This window comes from Peromyscus leucopus, chromosome 5 (assembly GCF_004664715.2).
Source record: "Peromyscus leucopus breed LL Stock chromosome 5, UCI_PerLeu_2.1, whole genome shotgun sequence".
In the NCBI taxonomy this organism is placed as follows: Eukaryota; Metazoa; Chordata; class Mammalia; order Rodentia; family Cricetidae; genus Peromyscus; species Peromyscus leucopus.
Genome location: NC_051067.1, coordinates 114,138,993 through 114,160,268, shown reverse-complemented (window position 1 = coordinate 114,160,268; position 21,276 = coordinate 114,138,993). Strand labels below are relative to the sequence as shown.

At 44.7% G+C, this 21,276-nt stretch overlaps 1 protein-coding gene across 1 annotated transcript; it reads right to left on the bottom strand.

Annotated features, from left to right (window-relative positions):
* Window positions 1–1,566: 1,566 nt before the first annotated feature.
* Gabarapl2 (GABA type A receptor associated protein like 2) lies at window positions 1,567–14,403 on the bottom strand. The gene is made up of 4 exons (XM_028892763.2): window positions 14,243–14,403; window positions 13,879–13,934; window positions 12,455–12,627; window positions 1,567–2,174 (listed from the first exon to the last, which is right to left on the bottom strand). Exons 1-4 carry the CDS (start codon window positions 14,274–14,276, stop codon window positions 2,084–2,086), a joined length of 354 nt encoding a protein of 117 aa, XP_028748596.1. The 5' UTR covers window positions 14,277–14,403; the 3' UTR covers window positions 1,567–2,083.
* Between the last annotated feature and the right edge of the window lie 6,873 nt (window positions 14,404–21,276).

The window sequence follows — 21,276 nt, the reverse complement described above, 5'->3', positions numbered from 1 at the left end:
CTGTGTCAGCCAGCTTCTATTCTGGTAAAGGTAAAACACAAATCTTGACAGTGTGGTGGCACGTGCCTTTAGTCCCAACACTCAGAGGCAGGGGAGGCAAGTGGCTATTTGCTCCCAGGCCAGCCAGGGGTACAAAGTGAGACACTGAACAACAGAAAGGAGGAGCTAGAAATGGCTCAGCAGCTGAGAGACTGCCTCCAGAGGACCCACACGGCAGCTCACAACCACGTAACTCCAATTCTCTCTGGCTACCACAGGCATACACATGGTACACAGACATACATCCAGGCAAAACACCTATACACATCAAATAAAATAAAATTTTAAAGTTGATTATCATTTTAATTACACTGGGTGATACTTTGTTTCCTTTTTTATTTTTGTTTTCAAAACAGGGTCTCACATGTAGCTCTGGCTGTCCTGAAACTATGTAGGCCAAGCTGACTGCCTCCACCTCCTAAGTGCTGAGACTAAAGGCAAGTGCCATTACGCCTGGCTGGTTTCCTTAGTCTGATGATATATAAAATTACAGCCACCAACCTAGTCAGTCCATCTGTGGAAGATTTAGATACAAAGCCATGTTCTCCAAGATGCATTTGTGTCCTGCATGCATACACATCTATGCTAATTTGTGAGAAAACTATGCACCTTAAAGAACACAGGTACAAAATTGGGCAGTGGTGGCGCACACTTTTAATCCCAGCACTCTGGAGGCAGAGGTAGGCATTTCTCTGAGTTCCAGGACAGGCTCCAAAGCTACACAGAGAAACCCTGTCTCGGAAAAAAAACAAAAAACAACCCAAAAAAAGAAAAGAGCTCAGGTACAAGCCGGGTTTGGTGGCGCACGCCTTGATCCCAGCACTCAGGCACAGCGAGCTTCAGGACAGTCAGAGATCCCATCTCAAACAGAAAAGCACAGTTACACATAAAGGATGGATGATGTCTGTCAGGTTGATAACTATAAAGTGAAACCCTGTCTTAAACAAAACAAAAATGCAATGTATAAATATATGCTTTACTTTATGTAAACAAAAATGTGTATGCATGGTGCTAGAGAGATGGCTCTGTGGTTAAAAGCACTGGCTGCTTTTCTAGAGGACCCGGGTTCAATTCCCAGCACCATATGGCAGCTCACAACTATCTATAACTCCAGTTTCCAGGGGATCTGAAACTCTCACACAGACATACATGTAGGCAAAACACCAATAAATAATAAATCTTTTTAAAAATGTATATGCATATATTTATATTTAATTATGCTACTAAAATAAATACTGAAAAGAAGCCTATACAAGTAAATTTCCCATAAGCAGTAGAGATCAGAAAACAGTGGTAAAAGCAAGACTTTGAAATGTGTACCTTTTTACATAGTCTTGGTATCCGAATCTTGTAACTGTATTTATTAACCACTGAAAAAAAATAATCCCTTTTTATGATAGCAGCCACCACTTCCCATCCTAGGCTATGCTGACATGGCCCATAAGCCCTTCTTCAGGCCTGATAAACAGGAACCATTTCTCTGACTCATCCAAAAGAAGGTGAATAAAGGACATGGTCACACTGTGATGCCTTTATAAGAGTAAGTTTTATTGTTAATTATTTACCTTAATAGTCTCAGAAAGAAGAACAGATTAGCTCAGTCCAACATGATTTGCAGTTGGCAAAATCTAGTGAAGCAAGTGTGTTCTGATTGCTAAGGATTTAATTTGGGTGCTTTTAATACTTAGCTATCTAACACTTGGAACATAATCCAGAACAATGCATCATCACCCCCTCCTTTTCACTTGAGTACCACACCTACCTCCCTTCATTATGGAAACATCTTCATTAAATAGGATTCCCAGAGGACGGGTTCCCTGGAGCATATAGCCATGAGGACAGTGCACAGAAAGAAAACTGAAAATAAAACTCTGTATAATTTACTAATCTAAGAAAACAAAACCTTCCAATATATTAAGAAATAAATCCAGTTACAAATGCACTAGTAGGTCTATGTGAAAGAGGCTCTGGTAGAGGAACTGAAAACAGCCAGTTATTTACAAGATACACAAGCAGGAACGGTGCACCTAGCAAGCACTGGCCCTCAGAAGCCAAAAGTGTTCTCTCCGCTGTAGGCCACATACAAGAATCCATCTTCATCTTTTTCCTTCTCGTAAAGCTGTCCCATAGTTAGGCTTGAAAGAGAAAAAAGAAAAAAAATCATTGAGAATTGAGTCCAGGTATCAAGTAGAAAAATGAGGCTTAAGGATGAGAAGCTTTGTGGTTGATGGTTGGGAGGTAAAAATAACTCAGGTCCCCTGCTGTGACCTACAATCTGTTCTCCTGAAAGAACACAGAGCATGAAGAAAATGAAGACGGGGCTGACCGGGGTCAGTGGTACAGCCCTCACAGCAAGCACAAGGTCCTGGGTTCAATCTCCAGTACCACAAAAAATGGGGAGAGGATTACAGAACATCAGGAGCCAGGTACAGTGTCGGCAGACACCAGAAGTCCCTGCACACTCCGACCTTGCAAAGGCATCTGATGACTTCAATGACCCGAATGATGGGCAACATAAGCAAAAGAAAGAGCGAAAGGACCATGACCATGTAAGACCCCTGTAAGCAAGAAGGTGTTGGATTCTCCTCTTCAGGGTATTTATTTGAATATTTATAAATTTAGACTCAGTATCAAAGGTACATTACTCTGAACACTCCCAGGCCACAATCTCTGAGACCCCAGAGATCTCTACAGTATGATCAAAGAGACTCTTGTGTACAATGCCCAAAGTTCCTAAAGAAACCTTCCCTAGGCCAGGGATGTACTTCAGTGGTAGAGTGCTTGCCCAGCAGGGGTGAAGCCCTGGGTTGGATTCCCTCTATTGCAAAAGAATAAAACGCAATAAAAGATTGCTCAAGCTTCCAAAGAGCCTCCAAAAATAAGATTCCTTAAACTAAACATGTGGGTGGAAAATCAGCTTTCCCTATGCTGTGAAACAGACTGCAGTGGAGAACTAATCCAGTTCTCTGCCAGGAAACTGAGTTGTCTCAATGAGAGTAGTAACACCTACTGCAACCTCATGCAAACTCTGGCCACGTGACCATACTCATGCCATAAGACCACAAGTGCTGGGTCAACCAGAACCAGCAGTAAGATGCTGATCCGAGAACGAGCCCTGGTCACAACAGTTGTCTAGATATGGACAGAGCAGGGGTGTAGCTGGGCTGGTAGAGTGCTTACATAGCATACCCACAGCGTGGGTTCAACCTCCCACACTGCATACAGCCTAGGTATGGTGGTTCAAACCTGTAATCCCAGCACTGAGGACAGGATGATCACAAGTTCGAGGTCACCTTTAGCCACATATCAAATTCTAGGCCAGCCTGGCTACATAATACCCTGTCTCAAAAATAAATATGTAGCCAACCAAGGACCAATGGGGGAAATGAGGGATCCAGAACCTCAGCTTTGTGAAGCAGTGATTTCTCCCTGGCTTTGCTGCTGGTGCTCCTGTGTGTCTGACTGAGACCAATAGGTGACATTTACAGGGGGAGTTTTTGCTTTTTTATTTCACTTCCCACCCCATTTGCATGTTTCCTGGAGATGGCTGTGTGGGTAGATTATTAATTAAGTAATAATGTGAGGGATGAGTATGCACAAGAAAAAGCCTCATCTTCTTCTGCAATCACAAAAACTCCCCATGTGAGGTTCTCAATTTGGAATATGTGAGAAAACTCTAGATTGGCTGGAGAGAGGCTCAGCAATTAAGAGCACCTGTTGCTCTTCCGGAGGACCCAGGTTCTGTTCCCAGTACCCACATGGCAGCTCACAACCATCCATCACTCCAGTTCCAGGGGGTCTGACACTCCTTTCTGACCTCTCTGGGCAGCAGACACACACGTGGTACATACATATATATACATGTGGCTAAAACTCATGTATATAAATCTAAAAAACCAAACAAAAAGAAAACAAGCCAACTTCTCTGAACAGCACTGCTTAATCAAATCCCTGTTGTTAAGGAAGAATATCCTTTATGGCTGCTTCGAAAACAGATCACTGTCTCTATTCAACAACTGCAATGTGCCATCAGAACTGGATGTGCTAAGTGTAAAAACACAAGATTTCAAGCCGGGCGGTGGTGGCGCACGCCTTTAATCCCAGCACTCGGGAGGCAGAGCCAGGCGGATCTCTGTGAGTTCAAGGCCAGCCTGGGGTACCAAGTGAGCTCCAGGAAAGTCGCAAAGCTACACAGAGAAACCCTGTCTCGAAAAACCAAAAAAAAAAAAAAAAAAAAAAAAAAAAAAAAACAATAAAAAAAACCCCACAAGATTTCAAAAATAAAACATCAAATTTGGTTACATGTTGAAATGACAAATTTTTCCATTTCCTAAGTTAAATAAATGGTTAATTTCACCTGTTCTGTTTTTCTCTGTGTAGCTTTGGAGCCTATCCTGGAACTCGCTCTGTAGACTAGGCTAGCCTGAATGAACTCACAGAGATCCCTCCTTCATCTGCCTCCCAAGTGCTAGGATTAAAGGCATGCTGATTTTTTGATACAAGGTCTCTCTATGTAGTCTTAACTGTTCTGAAACTCCACGTGTAGACCAAGCTGGCCTTGAACTCTGAGATCCTCCTGAGTGTTGGGGATTAAAGGTTTCCCCACCACACCTAGCAATTTCACCTGTTTTTAACTTGTTGGGTGTTAAGGAGCTACTAGAATTTTTAAAATCCGCAAGATGTTTCATGCCATTTCCACTGACAAGTCAGGTGTAGAAGGAAGCTGGTTCATGAGAATAACTGTGTTGATTTTCAACCTGGGCTGCCTTCAGGATCTCTAGAGAGCTTTACAAGCATCTCCATGAATGAAATGAAATCAGATCTCTTGTGGTGGGACCCAGGCATTTTTAAAAATTAGCATACCAAGTAACAGGTCTCCTTGGAAGCATTCTCATCCATGAATTTTTGGTTGCCTTGACCCGCCCTCTCCCTGGGTCCCATCCCACTGCACCCTTCTGCCCCATATTACCTCACTACTTGCTCTCCTCAAAGCTTATCTCATGACTGTAGCTATTTCATGCCCCCTCTCTAGTTTTCATAGGCGTATTTTTCTTTTTGGGGGGAGGGCGGGGTTCAAGACAGGGTTTCCCTTTGTAGCCTTGGCTGTCCTGGAACTTGCTCTGTAGACCAGCCTGGCCTCAAACTCACAGAAATCCACCATAGGCTCCAAAGCTACACAGAGAAACCCTGTGTCGAAAAAACAAAATAAACAGAAAATAAAATGCTGAAGATGAGTCTATGTGTGGCCATATTCAGGGCAAAGGCACCCATTCTTTGTGGGGTGTAGAGTTTACATCTGATTAGGAAGTAAGGTAATGAGTCAAAAATGAGTGAAAAGCCAGCAGGTAGCAGAAGAACTCAAATATATAGCTGGTCCTCCCAAAATTCTTACACTGCTGGCTGGGAATGCCCAGAGAAACGCCCCCTTTCTGAGACTTCTCAGAAAGAAGCTAACAGGAAAACACCACAATAGCGCTCAAGCCTACCCTACGTGCTCCAGTGTCAGGTGCTCCAATATCTGCTATCTCCCCACTGTCATTACCAAATGGGTTTAACGGCAATCGCCTACAGTGTTCAACTCAGCACTTCCCTGGTTCCACCTATGAAGTTCTACTCTTTCCCAGCGGGTCACAAGTACTAATGCAGCAATTCCAAACCCTGCTGCTGAACTACATACACCCAAAGGGCTTCATGACCCACCCCAGGGTCTACCTCAGACTCCACAAGCTGCCCAGTGAACGATGAGCAGCACTGGGACAGCTATTGTCTGGGCCAAGAGTGGCCTGAGACTCAGTCCTGACCTCTAAAGGGTAGAGGTCATAATCATGTGGCTGTTCCACTGTTTCTCTTTGCTTTTTTAAAATTTACTTTTATTTCACATACTTGTGTTTGGCCTGCACGTATATCTGTGCATGTGAGTGCCTGATGACTGCAGAGGACAGAAGGCAAGCCCCCCCCCCCAACTGAAGTTGCAAACAGTGTGAGGGGCTGGCTGGCTGCTGCAAACCAAATCTCAGTCCTCTGCAACAAGAGCAGCTCTTCAGCACTGAGCCATCTGTCCAGCCCTCAGTTCCACTGTCTTTTAAGTGCATCAATTTGTTTAACAGTGCCCAAGCAGCTATAGAGGTCGGCAGTAAAAATCTTACCTACCCTAACGCTCTAAGCTCTATTCTAAGTACTGTACATATTGTAACTTTTTATCCTCACAACAACCTGAAGTCAGTACTATCACCACCCATAATTCAAAGGAATAAAAACTAATAGACAAATAATTTATCCACAAAACTAGAAAACATTCTTATCACCAACCTGTACTGCCTCCAAGTGAACACACAGTAGGCTTGTCCCAATGACAAGCCTAGCATTAGATCTTTGTACCTTTGGCAAGGACCTTCCTCAGAACAGTGTTTCTCAAACACACGCTAATGTCCCATTCAAAGTTTACTGAAATGAAGCACAGGCAGGCAAAATGGACCCTGTACAGGAGAATTTGCAGCAGAGGCGGCATTTGTCAGGTGACGACATGTTCTATACACCTCAGGGTGGATGAGCTTCCCTCTCAGAACAAGGCCTGATCACCCGCACTGAGCAGGCACTGTCAGAATGGTCAGGAGTCAGTCCTAAAGCACAGAGGCAGTCCGACCACACCTGATAGGCAAGCTGCCCAAGCCTGCAGATAGAGCAAGTCAGTCAGACCACAATTCCACGGCTTCCTACCTAAGCTACTTCGAGGTGTCTGTAGAGACCCAAAGCCTTTAAGTACACTGCATTCTAGTGCTGTAGTATCCGGTACTACATGAAGGCATCTGGAACGAATTCTGCTCTGGGTACAGGGGCCACTTGTTTCTACCTTCAAAACTCTTGGTTCTGATTAGTAAAGAAATGGAAAATGCCAATGGCAAATGCAAACCATGGAGTCGATCTAAGGAGAGATGGAATTCTGAGTGCTGAGTAAAAGGAATCACAGTTGTTCCCTAGAGGCTGCTCCCATGCCTCCATTTGGGGTCACAAAGATCCAGGCAGCCATTTCTCCTGTGGAGGAACTGACCAACAGTAAAGTCAAGTCCTAAGAAGAACCAGGCCCAGGATTAGCTATGACAACCAAAGGCAAACATTCACTTTCTGCTTCTCAACAGCCTTGTGAATTGGGGGTGGGGGGGTGGGGATGACCTAGGACTCAGGTGGGTGCCCAACCCCAGTGGAATTGCCTTGACTCCCAACCACAGGCAGGGCATGGAGGGATGAGTCATAAATGGGCTGGAGTAATGAACACCTGGCCAGCCATCTGCTGTACAGCTCATGTGCTTCCCTGTCTCTCAGCAAGGCAGGACAGTGGGGGGAGGCAGGAGTCAATGACCACCACCGAGGAACCTGAAAGGCATTGGTTGTCAAGTGCAAACCTAATGGACCCAAACCAAAACACACAGAGCTGACTATTCCTTCCTATCACATGTTACTCTTGCACAAATCTGCCATTCCTAAAACACATCTTTTCTTAAAAACAAACACAAAACAAACAAACCAAAACAAGGACTCAGTTCTCTCCTTCCACCATGTGGGTTTGAGAGCTCAAACTCAGACCATCGAGCTTGGTGGCAAGCACCTTACCTGCTGAGCTATCTTCACCAGACCAATAGCCATTTCTGAAGAAGTATTTACCCAGAAATGATGAAAATTTTTAAGTTTAAGCATACTTCTGAACAAAAGATGGACCCTAAAATCACCATCCTTTAAGACTTCTTTCAGACCAGGAAGCCACCAACCAAACACCATATTCAGCAGCACTGGTCTCTTCAGGCCAAACTGTCAACATGTTGAAGATATTTATTCAATAATACATTTCTGTTTCTTTTGTTTGTGTTATTTTTCAAGACAGGGTTTCTCTGTGTAGCCCTGGATATCCTGGTACTCACTCTGTAGACCAGGCTGTCCTGGAACTCAGAAATCTCCCTGCCTCTGACTCATGAGTGCTGGGATTAAAGGTGTGTGTCACCACTGCCCAGCCACATTCCTGTTTCTATTTTTTTGTTGTGGTTTAGTTTTGTTTTTGAGACAGAGCCTCACTATGTAGACCAGGCTGGCTTTGAACAAATATCTGCCTGCCTGTCTCTGGTGCTGGGACTAAAGGTGTACACCACAACATCCAGCTTTCTGTTTCTATTTTAAACAGGAAACTAACATTCTTGTCTGTGCTTTAAACAAAGAACAAAGATTATTAAGAGACTTGGGTTCCCCTCCACTACAATGACTGGGAAACTTTTATCCCAATGTCTTTTTCAGTTCTGTCTGCATCAAGGGATAGTTCCTCTTCTGTGTAGAGCCAGATTCTTGAGGTAAGCACCTAGGCAGAAAACTCAACTTTCTAATGGGACAAGAAAAAGGCAGAAAAGGCTTTGAATCCCAGCACTCAGGAGGCAGAAGCAGGTGCATCTCTGAGTTCAAAGCCAGCCTAGTCTACATGGTGAGTTCTAGGACAGCAAGAGCTATATAGAGAAACCCTGTCTCAAACAAACATAAAACCCAGGAAAGAAAAAGAAAAGGAAGCTGAGATCCAGATCCCACCACTTTTTCTTTCTTACTTTTCTTTTTTTTCTTTTCTTTTCCTTCTTTCTTTCTTTCTTTCTTTTTTTTTTTTTTCTAAGAAAGGGAACCTATAACTGTATTTAGTACTAACTATGCCACTCTCCATGCTTATCACCTGTGTTCAGCTTGACACATAACCCATGCACTGTTGAACCTGGCAACACTGCTAGTTAAGGAACAGGGAGAGCCTGGATTCACAGTCTCTCTACATTCATTTCCCCAGCCACTCTGCAAGCACTGGATGCAGGTTAAAGGAGGCTCCAGGGCTCCCAAGGAGGCTGGAAAAAGCTGACAAGAGGCTGCTCAACTGACTTTGAGAGACGTGAAGTTGTCACCACCAGCTTTAGGAAAGACACTCTTGTGTTCTGGGCTATGACAGGTGTTTACATTTGCATGGGTCTGATGGTGTCACGTGTCTCTTTGTTTATAAACAAATTTGGGTTTTGGTTTTGATTTTTGTTGGAGACAGGGTCTCACTGTATTCCCCCGGAAGGCCTCCTCTTACCAACAGCTGGAATTAAAAGTGAATATCATCCCAAACCTGGCTAACAAATATGTTTTTGGGTTTTTTGTTTTGTTTGTCTTTGAGACAGGGTTTCTCTGTGCAGCAGTCCTGGCTGTCCTAGAATTGGCCCTGTAGACCAGGCTGGCCTCGAACTCACAAGGACCTGCCTATATCTGCCTTGAGAGTGCCGGGATTAAAGGCGTGCACCACCACTGCCCATCTCTAAATCCATTTTTGTTTGTTTGTTTATAAGATGGGGTCTTTCTATATAGCCCTGGCTAATCTGGAATTTACTATGTGAGACCAGGCTGTCTTTGAACTCAGATCTACCTTTGTATGCCAACACTGCCCATCAACAAATACCTTTTTAATAAAACTTCCTGCCGGGCGGTGGTGGTACACGCCTTTAATCCCAGCACTCGGGAGGCAGAGCCAGGAGGATCTCTGTGAGTTCGAGGCCAGCCTGGGCTACAAAGTTGAGTTCCAGGAAAGGCGCAAAGCTACACAGAGAAACCCTGTCTCGAAAAACCAAATAAACAAAACAAAACAAAACTTCCAAATGAATACAGATTGGCCTGCATCAAGCAGCTTCAGTGCTAAGGGCCTGGGTGTTCTCTTCATCCTCTAGAGTCAGAATTTGATTTCTAGGGTTCTGGTCACTCAGTCCTAGAATCCTAACTTTGGTCGAATATAATCTGCTTTAGGACAGAGTCTTACCAGACTAGAAAGGCAAATGGGAAAAATGACAGCCCGTTTGTTTTTCTAGAAAGAACTGGGAGAGAAAATGGCTCTGAAGCAGCCTCTGCTGCCCTGAAAACCACTTTTCACTTCCAATTCAATTTACACTTCAGGACAACAGGGAGGAAATGGGTGATGAGACTATAAGCTGTTTCCAGTCACTAGATTCTGTGGTGCATCAGAGAAATCTCAATGTCTTCAGACATTAAGTCCCAGGGACTGAGGATGTGGCTAGCAGAGCACTTGCCTAGCAAGACAAGGCCCTGAACTGGATCACCACCACCAACGACTATACTCAGCATTAAGGAAAATCAACCCAGTGCCATAGATCCTACTTCCTCCCAGGAAGCCACCATCTCCAAGAAGGAGAAAACAGAATCAAGGTACTGTACAGGTTTTAAAAGCTATAAAGGAAAATTTACCTCCTCCTTTACTTGAAGGAGAGCCAAAAGTGACCCCACATATCCAACAACATACTCCCCAAAAGCCTGTGAAGGAAGGCTAGGTAAGGGGGTCTAGACCCAAGAATGACAAGATTACCAGAGCTATAGGTATTAAAAGACCAGTAGCACCCAGTGGGCAGTCCCTGGCCTTTCTCCTATCTCCTCAGGCAAATACTGGCTTTAGAGAAGCTTCCAGTATTCTCCTGTACTCTCTCTACCAGACACCAGAAATAGGTAGTAGAGATTTGCAAAGAAATCAGACCAAGAGAATATAGCCAGAGCTTTTCACCTTCAAAAGAAATAAAGTCTAAAATTCAGCTTAAGCCTCTTCTGGAACTTTCCTTTTGAAACAAGGTCTTTGTAAAACTGGAGGCTATCCTTGAATTTTGAAATCCTGCCTCAGGCTCCTAAGAGCCAGGATTATAGGTATGTGCAACTACGCAGGGCATCTTTTGTAGTTTCCAGTGAATTATATTTTGACAAACTAGGCTAGTTCCCAGAACTTTGAAAGCTTAAATTGTTAGAAATATTACTTCTGAGGTAGTGTGAAACCTAGTGTGGGTCACTAAAATCAGATGTGACAAGAAACTCACACCGAGGGAACACATGAAGACCAAAATCTGGCTAGGGTTTTTAAATGCCCAATCAATAATGGGAAAGGAGTAACCAAATCTCAGCTAGCTAGTCTATTTTCCTCTCTCTGCGGGGGACTAAAGCCAGGCTGTGAGCTATACCAAGAGGGAAACTGTAATGGCCGCTGCCTAAATTCCGGTCCCAGTTTATATTACAAAGATCACTTCTAAAGCCAGGCATGGTGGCACATGCTTTTAATCCCAGCACTTGGGAGGCAGAGGCAAGCAGATCTCTGTGAGTCTGAGGCCAGTCTGGTCTATAATTCGAGAGTTCCAGGATAGCCAGGGCTACACAGAAAAACCCTGTCTGGAAATACAAGAACAACAACCAAAAAAAGAAGAAAGAAAGAAACAAAGATTGCTCCTAGGCAACATAACAGTCAGTCTTACTGGCCGCCAAAGCAGATGGTACCAAGGGAGGTACCCTATAGATGTCACTGTGGCTCCTGACTGGACATAGTCACTTTATCAGACTTGTGGAGCTGGGAGATACCGACTTCCAGAAGAGCAAGGAACTATGTTGAGAGGTAACTGAGCAGAATGATGAACTAATGATAAGCCTCTTCGGGACCTACAGGTTCCTGACAGAGAGAAATGGGACCAATTTACATGAGTCATTAGGTGAAAACCTCACTGTAGGCCTCAGTTCTACTATGGTTTAAGCCCAAGAAAGTTCTGAATGGTTTTAAAGAATTTCTGAGAGTCATTTATTTAGGGTATGGGGTGTGCGTGTGTATGTGGAGGCCAGAGGCCGGGAGGCTCCAAGGGGTACATTTTTAAGTCCGGATCTGGTGGCAAGGAGGTGACTCGGTACACACTGCCTGCTGTGTGAGCATGAAGACCTGAGTTTAGATCAGTCAGCTCCAAGTTCAGTGAGACCCTGTCTCAAAATAGATGCTGGAGATGTAAGGTAAAAGCACTGGCCACTCAAGCCTTACAACTGTCCTCAGTGCCAATGGTGGAAGGGGAGAATCAATTCCAAAAGTTGTTCTCTGACCTCCACATGCACCTGCATGCATGCATACACACTCATAATTTTTAAAAAGTGAACAGAAAAAAAGCATTAGTCTAAAAAAGTAAATAGGGTAAAGAAGTAATTGAGGAAGACACCCAATGCTGACCTCTGGCTCACACACACACACACACTGTTCCACTCTCTTAACAGAGTATATACATAATTGTGCCCCTGTGTTTTTTTCCTGAAGCTACTGATATACAAGGAGCTGCAGAACTCTTAAGATTTTTTTTTTTTTTTTTTTTTTTTTTTTTGTTTTTTGGTTTTTCGAGACAGGGTTTCTCTGTGTAGCTTTGCACCTTTCCTGGAACTCACTTGGTAGCCCAGGCTGGCCTTGAACTCACAGAGATCCTCCTGCCTCTGCCTCCCGAGTGCTGGGATTAAAGGCGTGCCCCACCACCGCCCGGCTCTCTTAAGCTTTTATACCTCCTAAGGCTTGGGTTTTACAAGCAGCAGATGAATTTCTAAGCCAGAGGCACATCTAGTAAACACCTCTCACCTGGACTGTGGGACTGTCTTGTCCACAAACAGGAAGATGGCCTTCTCAGAAGGAAGCTGGATCCTTTTCCTGATGATCCACATGAACTGGGCCACAGTGATGTCAGAGGGAACCAAGTACTTCCTTTTGTCAATGTCAACAATCTGAGAGCCTGAGACTTTTTCCACAATCACCTGGAAAAGTCAAGATATGTCAGCAGGGGAGGTTTTTCTTCAGCAAAGAGCAGCACTTGCCTGGCATGCACCAGGGCTGTACTTGATTCCCAGCACTGTAAACAGATGAGAGGGGAAGGAAGGGGAGGGACAAGGAGCACAGTGCACGTAAGCACAAAGCTCTGTCCTCACAGTCTGATGAGCACAGCGTGGGCAAGGAAGGAAATGCATGGGAAACTGCACAGCATGAGTAATACTCCTAGGTCTTAATAAGCCACACTCTGGAGGTCCAGAACTGATAAAACTATGTTATCTTTGGTCAATTACATCTCTCATCTCTGATCTCAGCATCTGTAAGAGAAACACAGCTACAAAACTTTCTACCTTTCCAACTGAGAGATCTGCCTGCTTCTGCTTCCTGAGTGCTAGGATTAAAGGTGAAAACCACTACCACCCGGCTAACTTTCTAACATTTTATCTAAGCAGAAGAAAGATTATCTGGCCAGAGTTTCATCTGTAGTCTGTTAATCCAGGATCCCAGAACAGATCCACACCACTAGAGAATTAAAATCCCAAGCAAGAGTGGAAAGAAGAAAAGATGAGTTAATGGCAATGCTCTACAATCCCAGCCACTCAAGAATCAAGGTGATCATTTGGCCTGTTGCTTCTCTAAACAGGTTAACATTTGTCCTCCTCATTCTCTCCTCAAAGGAACTGTTTACAAGCAAAGAGCTCCAACAATAAGACTTTATGTCCTTCAAAAATCAATAAGGATAGCAGAAACCATCTCCCCAACTATGGCAGGAACATAGCATCATACTTATTGATTAAAGACGAAACGGTGGCATTTCAGATTTATTGGTAAAGCAAGGATGACAGTATCAGGGTAAAGAGAAACTACAAGTTAAAGGCTCAAAGTTAAAGACGAATGTCCTGTGACTGTGGCACTATATCAAAGACCAAGGGACCGTCTCCCTCCACCACCGTTCCCCAAAGTGGAAGTGACCTGTTGCCCTGTCCTAGAACACGGTTCCTTACATAATTGGCGAGGGAGCCTAGAGGCTGCAAGCAGCTTGCTGCCCTAGATCGGAAGATTCAGCACTGATGCCCCTGAACAGCACCACCCTCTTGCGCCCCAAGCTTGGGCCGGCCCCAGCCCAAACCCGTCCGGTCTCCGGCTACACTTTGGGACCTTATCAACTGTTGCATGGCCTAGCGATCCAAGACTCGTAGGGTGACAGAGGGGTGAGGAGACAGGGAGTCCACACTCACCGGAACCCGGTCGGGGTACTTCGCTCTGATCTTCGCGGATTCCACGCATCTGTGTTCTGGGAGAGAAGTACACCGAGCTGACGACGGTCGCGTCTGCCCGCCAGTCGTCCCCTGGTTCCCGGAACCCCATCTTCCTGACCGCCCTTCGCCACCCGCAACCAGCGCGCATACGCCCCGAGTCCTCACCCCCCGGGGTCCCTGGCCGCGGCCCCCGTCACCGACTTCCAGCAAGGTCCGCGGAGGGGAGGGGGGGGCGTTTCACGGGTCCGTAGGAGGCGCCCCGGCTGGCGGGGCCTGGGCGACCCAGCGGCCCGAGTGGGGGAGGGGCCGCGGCTCGGGGCCCGGTCAGGCCGACCGCGCTTACCCAGCGAGTGGTCCTCCTTAAACATCCACTTCATGGCGGCAGGAGGCGACGGAGGCGGCTCTCGGAGCCGCGGACTTCGGAGAAGCGACCACAACAACAACGGAGGCGGCGGCGGCGGCAGCGACGACTACTCGGCAGGCGGGACTTCCGGCTGCCGGAGCCTAGCAACTACCCGGGGCGGGGCTTCCGGCGCGCCTGGACTAAGAACCAGGGGCATGAACTTACGTGAGGGGGCGGGGCTTAGGAGGACCCCCCTCCCCCCCAGGGGCTCTGGGGTGAATGGTGGCTGACGTAGGTGTCTGTGCGGGGCAGTGGAGGCCTTAGGGACTGGAATGGGGGTCTCTGGATGGTGCGTGACGGGCAGGTTACGGCTCATCGCTTAGAACGCTTATAAAGGACTCCGGTAGGGGAAGTCTGGGGCTTTGGAGAGAGATGAATATTAACGTTTGTCCTGGTGACAAGGCGGGAGGCACGGAGTGGCCGTGAGTACTTGGTGACAGCCTAGAGTTCTAGTATAAGAGTTTTCTCACCTAAACTTTGATTTAGACAGATTTCATTTCCCTTTACTCACGACTACATATTCAAACATTCATAAACATTTATGAACAAGTATCACAGACATGCGTTGAGTCAAGGGAATATCCCCGATCACAGGGATCCACGCATCAGAAACTGTCAGGGGCTAAGTATGACTGTCCCCCGAGAGCTGGTCATGAGACAGCCAAGGCGACGGAGCCCCCAGTGGGAGTGGCTCGGCAATCATCACGAGTCGCTGGTGTCACCTGCCCAGGCATAAGCCTTGAGCTTCACCCATAAGGCGAGTCGTAGCCCAGTCATCGGAGCAGCCCGCTCTGGGTCACCATCTGTTTATGCACTGGTGAACATGTAACACGAATATGCAGTTAATTGGGCATCTGACCACGTGCTTGTGTTTCTGCGGCATCTGTCAAGACTGTGTCTGAACGTTGTCATCCATCATTTCCTACAGCCGAAAATTCCTGACAGATGCTGTGGCTATAGCTTCATGCTGAAAGTATTTTTGTTATTTTAAATGGGCGGGGGCAGGGGTAGGGTGGGGTGAGACAGCTCAACAGGTAAAGTTGCTTGCTGCCAAGTCTGAAAACCTGAGTTCAATACCCAGAACCCAAGTGGTGGAAGAAGAGAAGTCACTTACAAAGGTTACCCTCTGGCCTAAGTGCATGCACCGTGGCATGCCTCTGTACACATACACACCCAGATGCACCAAAAAAAGTAATGTAAATATAAACAAAAATGTAATTGAAAAATTTTAAAGACTATGTGTCTGAGCAACTAGGTGTTTGTCTCTCATGAAATGAAATATCCTTTGAGTATTATACTTAGACATCAATGTTGCATACAAGAATGCTGTTCTGGAAACTGAGAGAAATCATGAGCAAAACAGACAACACCCATGCTGTAGCAGAGTTTGCATTCTCATGGAAGAAGACCAAAAAAAAAAAAAACTGAGTGTTAAGTAATGACAGGTGATATTTAGAGAAATAAAACAGTGGATGACTAGAGCATGACACGCTGGTGGGATGGAGTGATTATTGGACAAACTGTCATAAGCTAGGAACACAAAGGACCCCCTGTGGCTAGAACTAAATAAACAAAGAGGAGGATGCTAGGAGACAGATCGAAAAACCTGGAACAAATTGGGTGGCACTTTGACTTGCATGTAGATGACTTTGGTTTCTACCATAATGTGATGAGAAATGAACTTTTAAAGAAGATCTGTAATACACTCAGACTTTTTTTTTTCAAGACAGGGTTTCTCTATGTAGTCCTAACTGTCCTGGAATTTGCTCTGGAGATCAAGGTGGCCTCGAACTCAGAGATCCTCCTGCCTCTGCCTCCTGGGTGCCTGCACTGAAGACATTAGCCACCACACCTGGCTCATCCAGACTTGTATAAATGATCAACCTAACCTGGGAATGTAGTTCAGTAATGGAGCAATTTCGGGCCTGGATTTAATCCCCAGGCCAACAAAGAAAAAGACACAGAAAAAAAAATCGTTGGACTGGGGATTTAGCACAGTTGGTAGAGAACTTTGTGCATGAAGCCTTGATTTCAATCCCTGTAATCATTTAAAAGAGCTGGGTGGTGGTACACATCTTTAATCTCTTTTTGTTTGGTTGGTTGGTTTTGTCTTGTTTGTGTTTTTGTCTGTCTGTTTTTTGAGACAGGGTTTCTCAGTGTAACAGTCCTGGCTGTTCTTAGAACTCCCTTTGTAGATCAGGTTGGCTTTGAACTCATAGAGATTCACTTGCCTCTGTGCTAGGATTAAAGGCATGCACCTCCACACCCAGTTCACCTGTAATCTCAATACACAGGAGGTGCAGACAAGAGAATCAGAAATTTAAGGTTGTCCTCAGTTACACATTGAGTTGAAAACCAGCCTAGATTAGAGACCCTGTCTCAAATATATCTATCAAGAGCTGGTGAGATGACTCAGCAGGTAAAAATATTTGCTGTCAAGACTGAGGACCTAAGTTTGGTCCCTAGGACCCACATGATGAAAGAAAACTCATCAGGCAGAGGCCAGCCTGGTCTACAGAGTGAGTTCCAGGACAGCCAGGGATACACAGAGAAACCCTGTCTTGAAAAACAAACAAACAAATAAATAAATATAAGCAGGGCTTAAGGAGCTAGAATTTAGCTCAGTAGTAAAGTGCTTTCCTACTATATGCAAAATCCCTAGTTCAAATCTCCAACAGTGCAGAAAGGGAGATAGGGAGGGATAGAAAGGAAATTAGACTTAAAACTCCCACTTCTCAAATCAAAACGATTCTGAGATACCACCTTACACCTGTCAGAATGGCTGTGATCAAAAACACTAATGACAGCAGTCCATGTTGGAGAGGATGTGGAGCAAGGGGAACACTCCTCCACTGTTGGTGGGAATGCAAACTTGTATAACCACTGTGGAAATCAGTATGGTGGTTTCTTAGAAAATTGGGAATCAGGCCAGGCGGCGGTGGTGGCACACGCCTTTAATCCCAGTACTTGGGAGGCAGAGCCAGGAGGATTTCTGTGTGTTTGAGGCCAGCCTGGTCTAGGACAAGGCCCAAAACTACACAGAGAAACCCTGTCTTGAAAAACCAAAAAAAAAAAAAAAAAAAAGAAAAAAGAAAATTGGGAATCGACCTACCTCAAGACCCAGCCATACCACTCTTGGGCATATACCCAAAGAATGCTCAATCATACCACAAAGATACATGCTCAACTATGTTCATAGCAGCACTATTTGTAATAGCCAGAACCTGGAAACAACCTAGATGCCTGTCAACTGAAGAATGGATTAAAAAAAAAAATGTGGTACATATACACAATGGAGTACTACTCAGCAGAGAAAAACGATGACATCATGAAATTTGCAGGAAAATGGATGGAACTAGAAAATATCATCCTGAGTGAGGTAACTCAGACTCATGGTATGTACTCATTCATAAGTGGATACTAGATATAAAGCAAAGGACAGTCAGACTGCAACCCACAGATCCAGGGAGGCTACCTAGCAGGGGGGACCAAAAAACAACAAACAACAACAACAACAAAAACACTTCCCCTTCCTTTTTCTTTGACAATAAAGAATGTTGTATTTGTTCAGAAAACAAAAACCCTATCTCTTCTTGCCTTGTGTGTGTGTGGGGGGGGGGGCACACGCCTTTGATCGCAGCACTCAGAAGGCAGAGCCAGGCAGATCCCTGTGAGTTCAAGGTCGGTCTGGTCTACAGAGCCAGTTTAGTGCCAGAACAGGCACTAAAACTACACAGAGAAATCTTATCTCGAAAAAAAACCAAACAAACAAAAATCCTGCTTCTCATTCTGGAGAAATGGCTCAGTGGTTAAGAACACTGGCTGTTCTTCCCCAGGTCCTGAGTTCAATTCCGAAGAACCACATGGTGTCTCATAGCCATCTATAATAACCACCTATTCCCTCTTCTGGCATACAGGAGTACATGCAGATAGAGAACTCATATACATAAAATATATAAATAAATAAATCTTTTAAAAAAATACCTCCAGCTTCTCTTTATAAATCTGGTCACTGTTTCCTAGTCTAAGACATGTGTTTATCACTTACAAGTAAGAGCTATGTACACTTCTCAGGGAGGAAAATCCACTGTTCATCAACTCATAGGCATGTCCCCTGATGGTTATTATGACAAGCAATGTCGTTTTGTCTTATTTGCTCACTTGATATCTTTTTTTTTTTTAGATCATCCTCTAAGTGGCTTCTCTAATCTGCCATGATAAGCATCCATGTGTTGGTCACTGCATTTAGCTTTCTTGAACATTCTAAGGGCACTAGATGTCTTCTAGAGGGGGTGGAGAACTGAGGAGATGAGTCAAGAGGAGTGGTAGGATTATCAACACATGCAATCACACATCAGCAGACCTATAAGACAGGCAGGATGTCTCATGTAGCCAGGACAACCTTGAACTCACAATGTCGCCAAGACTGGCCTTGGATTCCTATGTGCGTGGTATATGTACACATGTATGTGGATGCCCATGGGATGATCCACGTATGTCTGTGTGATGGTCGGAGTAGGATACTGAAGGGAGCAGGCAAAAGCACCTTGTCCTAAGGACTGCCATTTTAACTTCAGACTGTCATTTTACCTGTAGGGTGAAAAAAAGTTCATGTTTCCAAGCCCTAGGGGAGTTGGGAACTTTCCAATAGATGACTAACCTTCTCTTTAAACAATAGAAATAGTCTATTATGCCCCTTAGTTCTCTAAAACATTATGGCTAGTCCTAACCACAGAAAGAAGAAATGAATTCGATTGGTTGGACTGCAAAGCTTACATTCGGTATCTGTGGATGGAACATACAAAGAAAGCCCCTAATCTCTGACTCCAGATTGGTGAAAATTGTAACTTTAATTGGCAACAAATGTTTGTTGATTTTTGTGCTCATAAACTCCACTTCTGGCCCTGCTTGGGGGTGTCAGGAAGAGCAAGGCTCCCTAGTCCTTGTCCTGCAGCCCTGATGGATCAGCGACTCTGCTTATTGATTAAAGTCTTGGGAGCCCATAAGTGTTGTCTTTCTCCTTCCTTGTGGTGCATAATGGACTAGATGTAACAACATCGGGGGTCCTTCCCCATCATACTTAACCTTACTCCCTTGAGACAGGTTTTCTCATTGAACGCGGAGCTGGGCCAGCAGCCATCAAGGCCCAGCTACACTGAGATCACAGGCACACACATCCTGAGCTGGCTTTTTACCTCGGTGCTGGATTTAGAATTGGGGTCCTCCTCATGTTTGTGCTGAGTGCTCCTTCCTACTGAACCAACCAGGCTGAGATTGTTTGCGATAATCTCATGTAGTCCAGGCTGGTCTGAAACTTGCTATGTAGCCCAGATGGGTCTTAAACCCTTGAGCCTCCTGTCTCAGCCTTCCAAGCGCTGGGATTCCAGGCATGTGCCACCATTCCCATCTAAAATGTGCAGTTTGAAGGAAATGACTTTGTCTTTTGAGGCAAACTGCAGTAACGGGAGGACATTCTGGTAATGGGCACTGAAAAGCCACTGTTCAATCATAAAAATATGAAAATACCATAACATATGTAAAACTTTAGCACTGTAACATGTAATATTTGATCCAGGCCTGTTAATACATGCCTTTAATCCCAGCACTCAGGAGGCAGAGGTGGGTAGATCTCTGTGAATTCAAGACTAGCCTTGTCTGTAGGCATAAATTTCTGTCCTCCCAGCTAGCTCCCAAATAACCACACAGAGACATATTATTAATTATAAATGCTTGGCTGATAGCTTAGGCTTGTTTCTAAGCCTTATAACTTAAGGCTCTTAAAAACTTAAATTAACCCATTTTATTAATTTATTTGCTGCCACATGGTTCATGGCGTGTTACCTCATCTTGTCCTGTTTCCTCTAAATCTGTTAACTCTGCCCTTTTTCATCCCAGCAAGCTCTCTTCCTGTCCAGAAGCCCCACCTAACTTCTTCCTGACTAGTTATTGGCCATTTAGCTCTTTATTAAACCAATGGAGAGCAACACATCTTCACAGTGTACAAAAAGATTGTTCCACAACACTTATCTACATAATGAGTTCCAGGATAGCCAGGGCTACATTTAAAATCCCTGTTGGGGGGTGGAATGGGGATGCAATACTCAGGGGCTGGAGAGATGGCCCAGAGGATGTCTGACCTCCAAACCTAAACTGTGGCACATGCACACATGTACACCTATACACACACAATAAATATATTTTTAAAAAGCATTTTAATATTTTCTTTTAAAGAATTGAAATAAAACCACAGAGTCTAGCTCCCTGAAATCAAGGCAGGAAAGAGGAACAGCTCGTATAATCTATTCCTAATTATTTTTTTTTTACCAAGTATATGACCTTTCAGGGGAGGTGGAAGCATTTATTTTATTTTACTTTTTAAGACAAGGTCTCTCTGGCTGTCCTAGAACTCATAATGAAAACCAGACTGACCTTGAACTCACAGAGATTCACCTTTCTCTGCCTCACTTCTGCCTCCCCAGTGCTGGGAATAAAGGTATACACCACCACACCTTGCTAAGGCTGAACCATTATGTATTCCTAAATTCTTACCAGTCACCTCCTTCTGTCTCATCAGTGACCTAGCTACAGTATGCATCCCCTTCTGCTGACACTTTGGAGGCAAACACTCTTCTCTACTCACAGAACAGCCACCCCAAGGAATCTACATCACATCCAGCCATTTCAAAATGGTTGTTTTAGTGCAGTTTTTATTTAATTAAAAAATACATTTATATTTTTCCTTAATTTCATTTATTATTATTATTATTATTATTATTATTATTATTATTATTATTATTATTGAGACAGGTTTTCTCTGTGTAGCCCTGGCTGTCCTGGAACTTGCTCTGTAGATGAAGCTGCCCTCAAACTGAGAGATCCACCTGCCTCTGACTCCCAAGTGCTGGTATTAAAGGTGTGTGCCACCACTGCTTGTCCCTTTCATTTTTATGTGTATGGGTGTTTTGACTGCATGT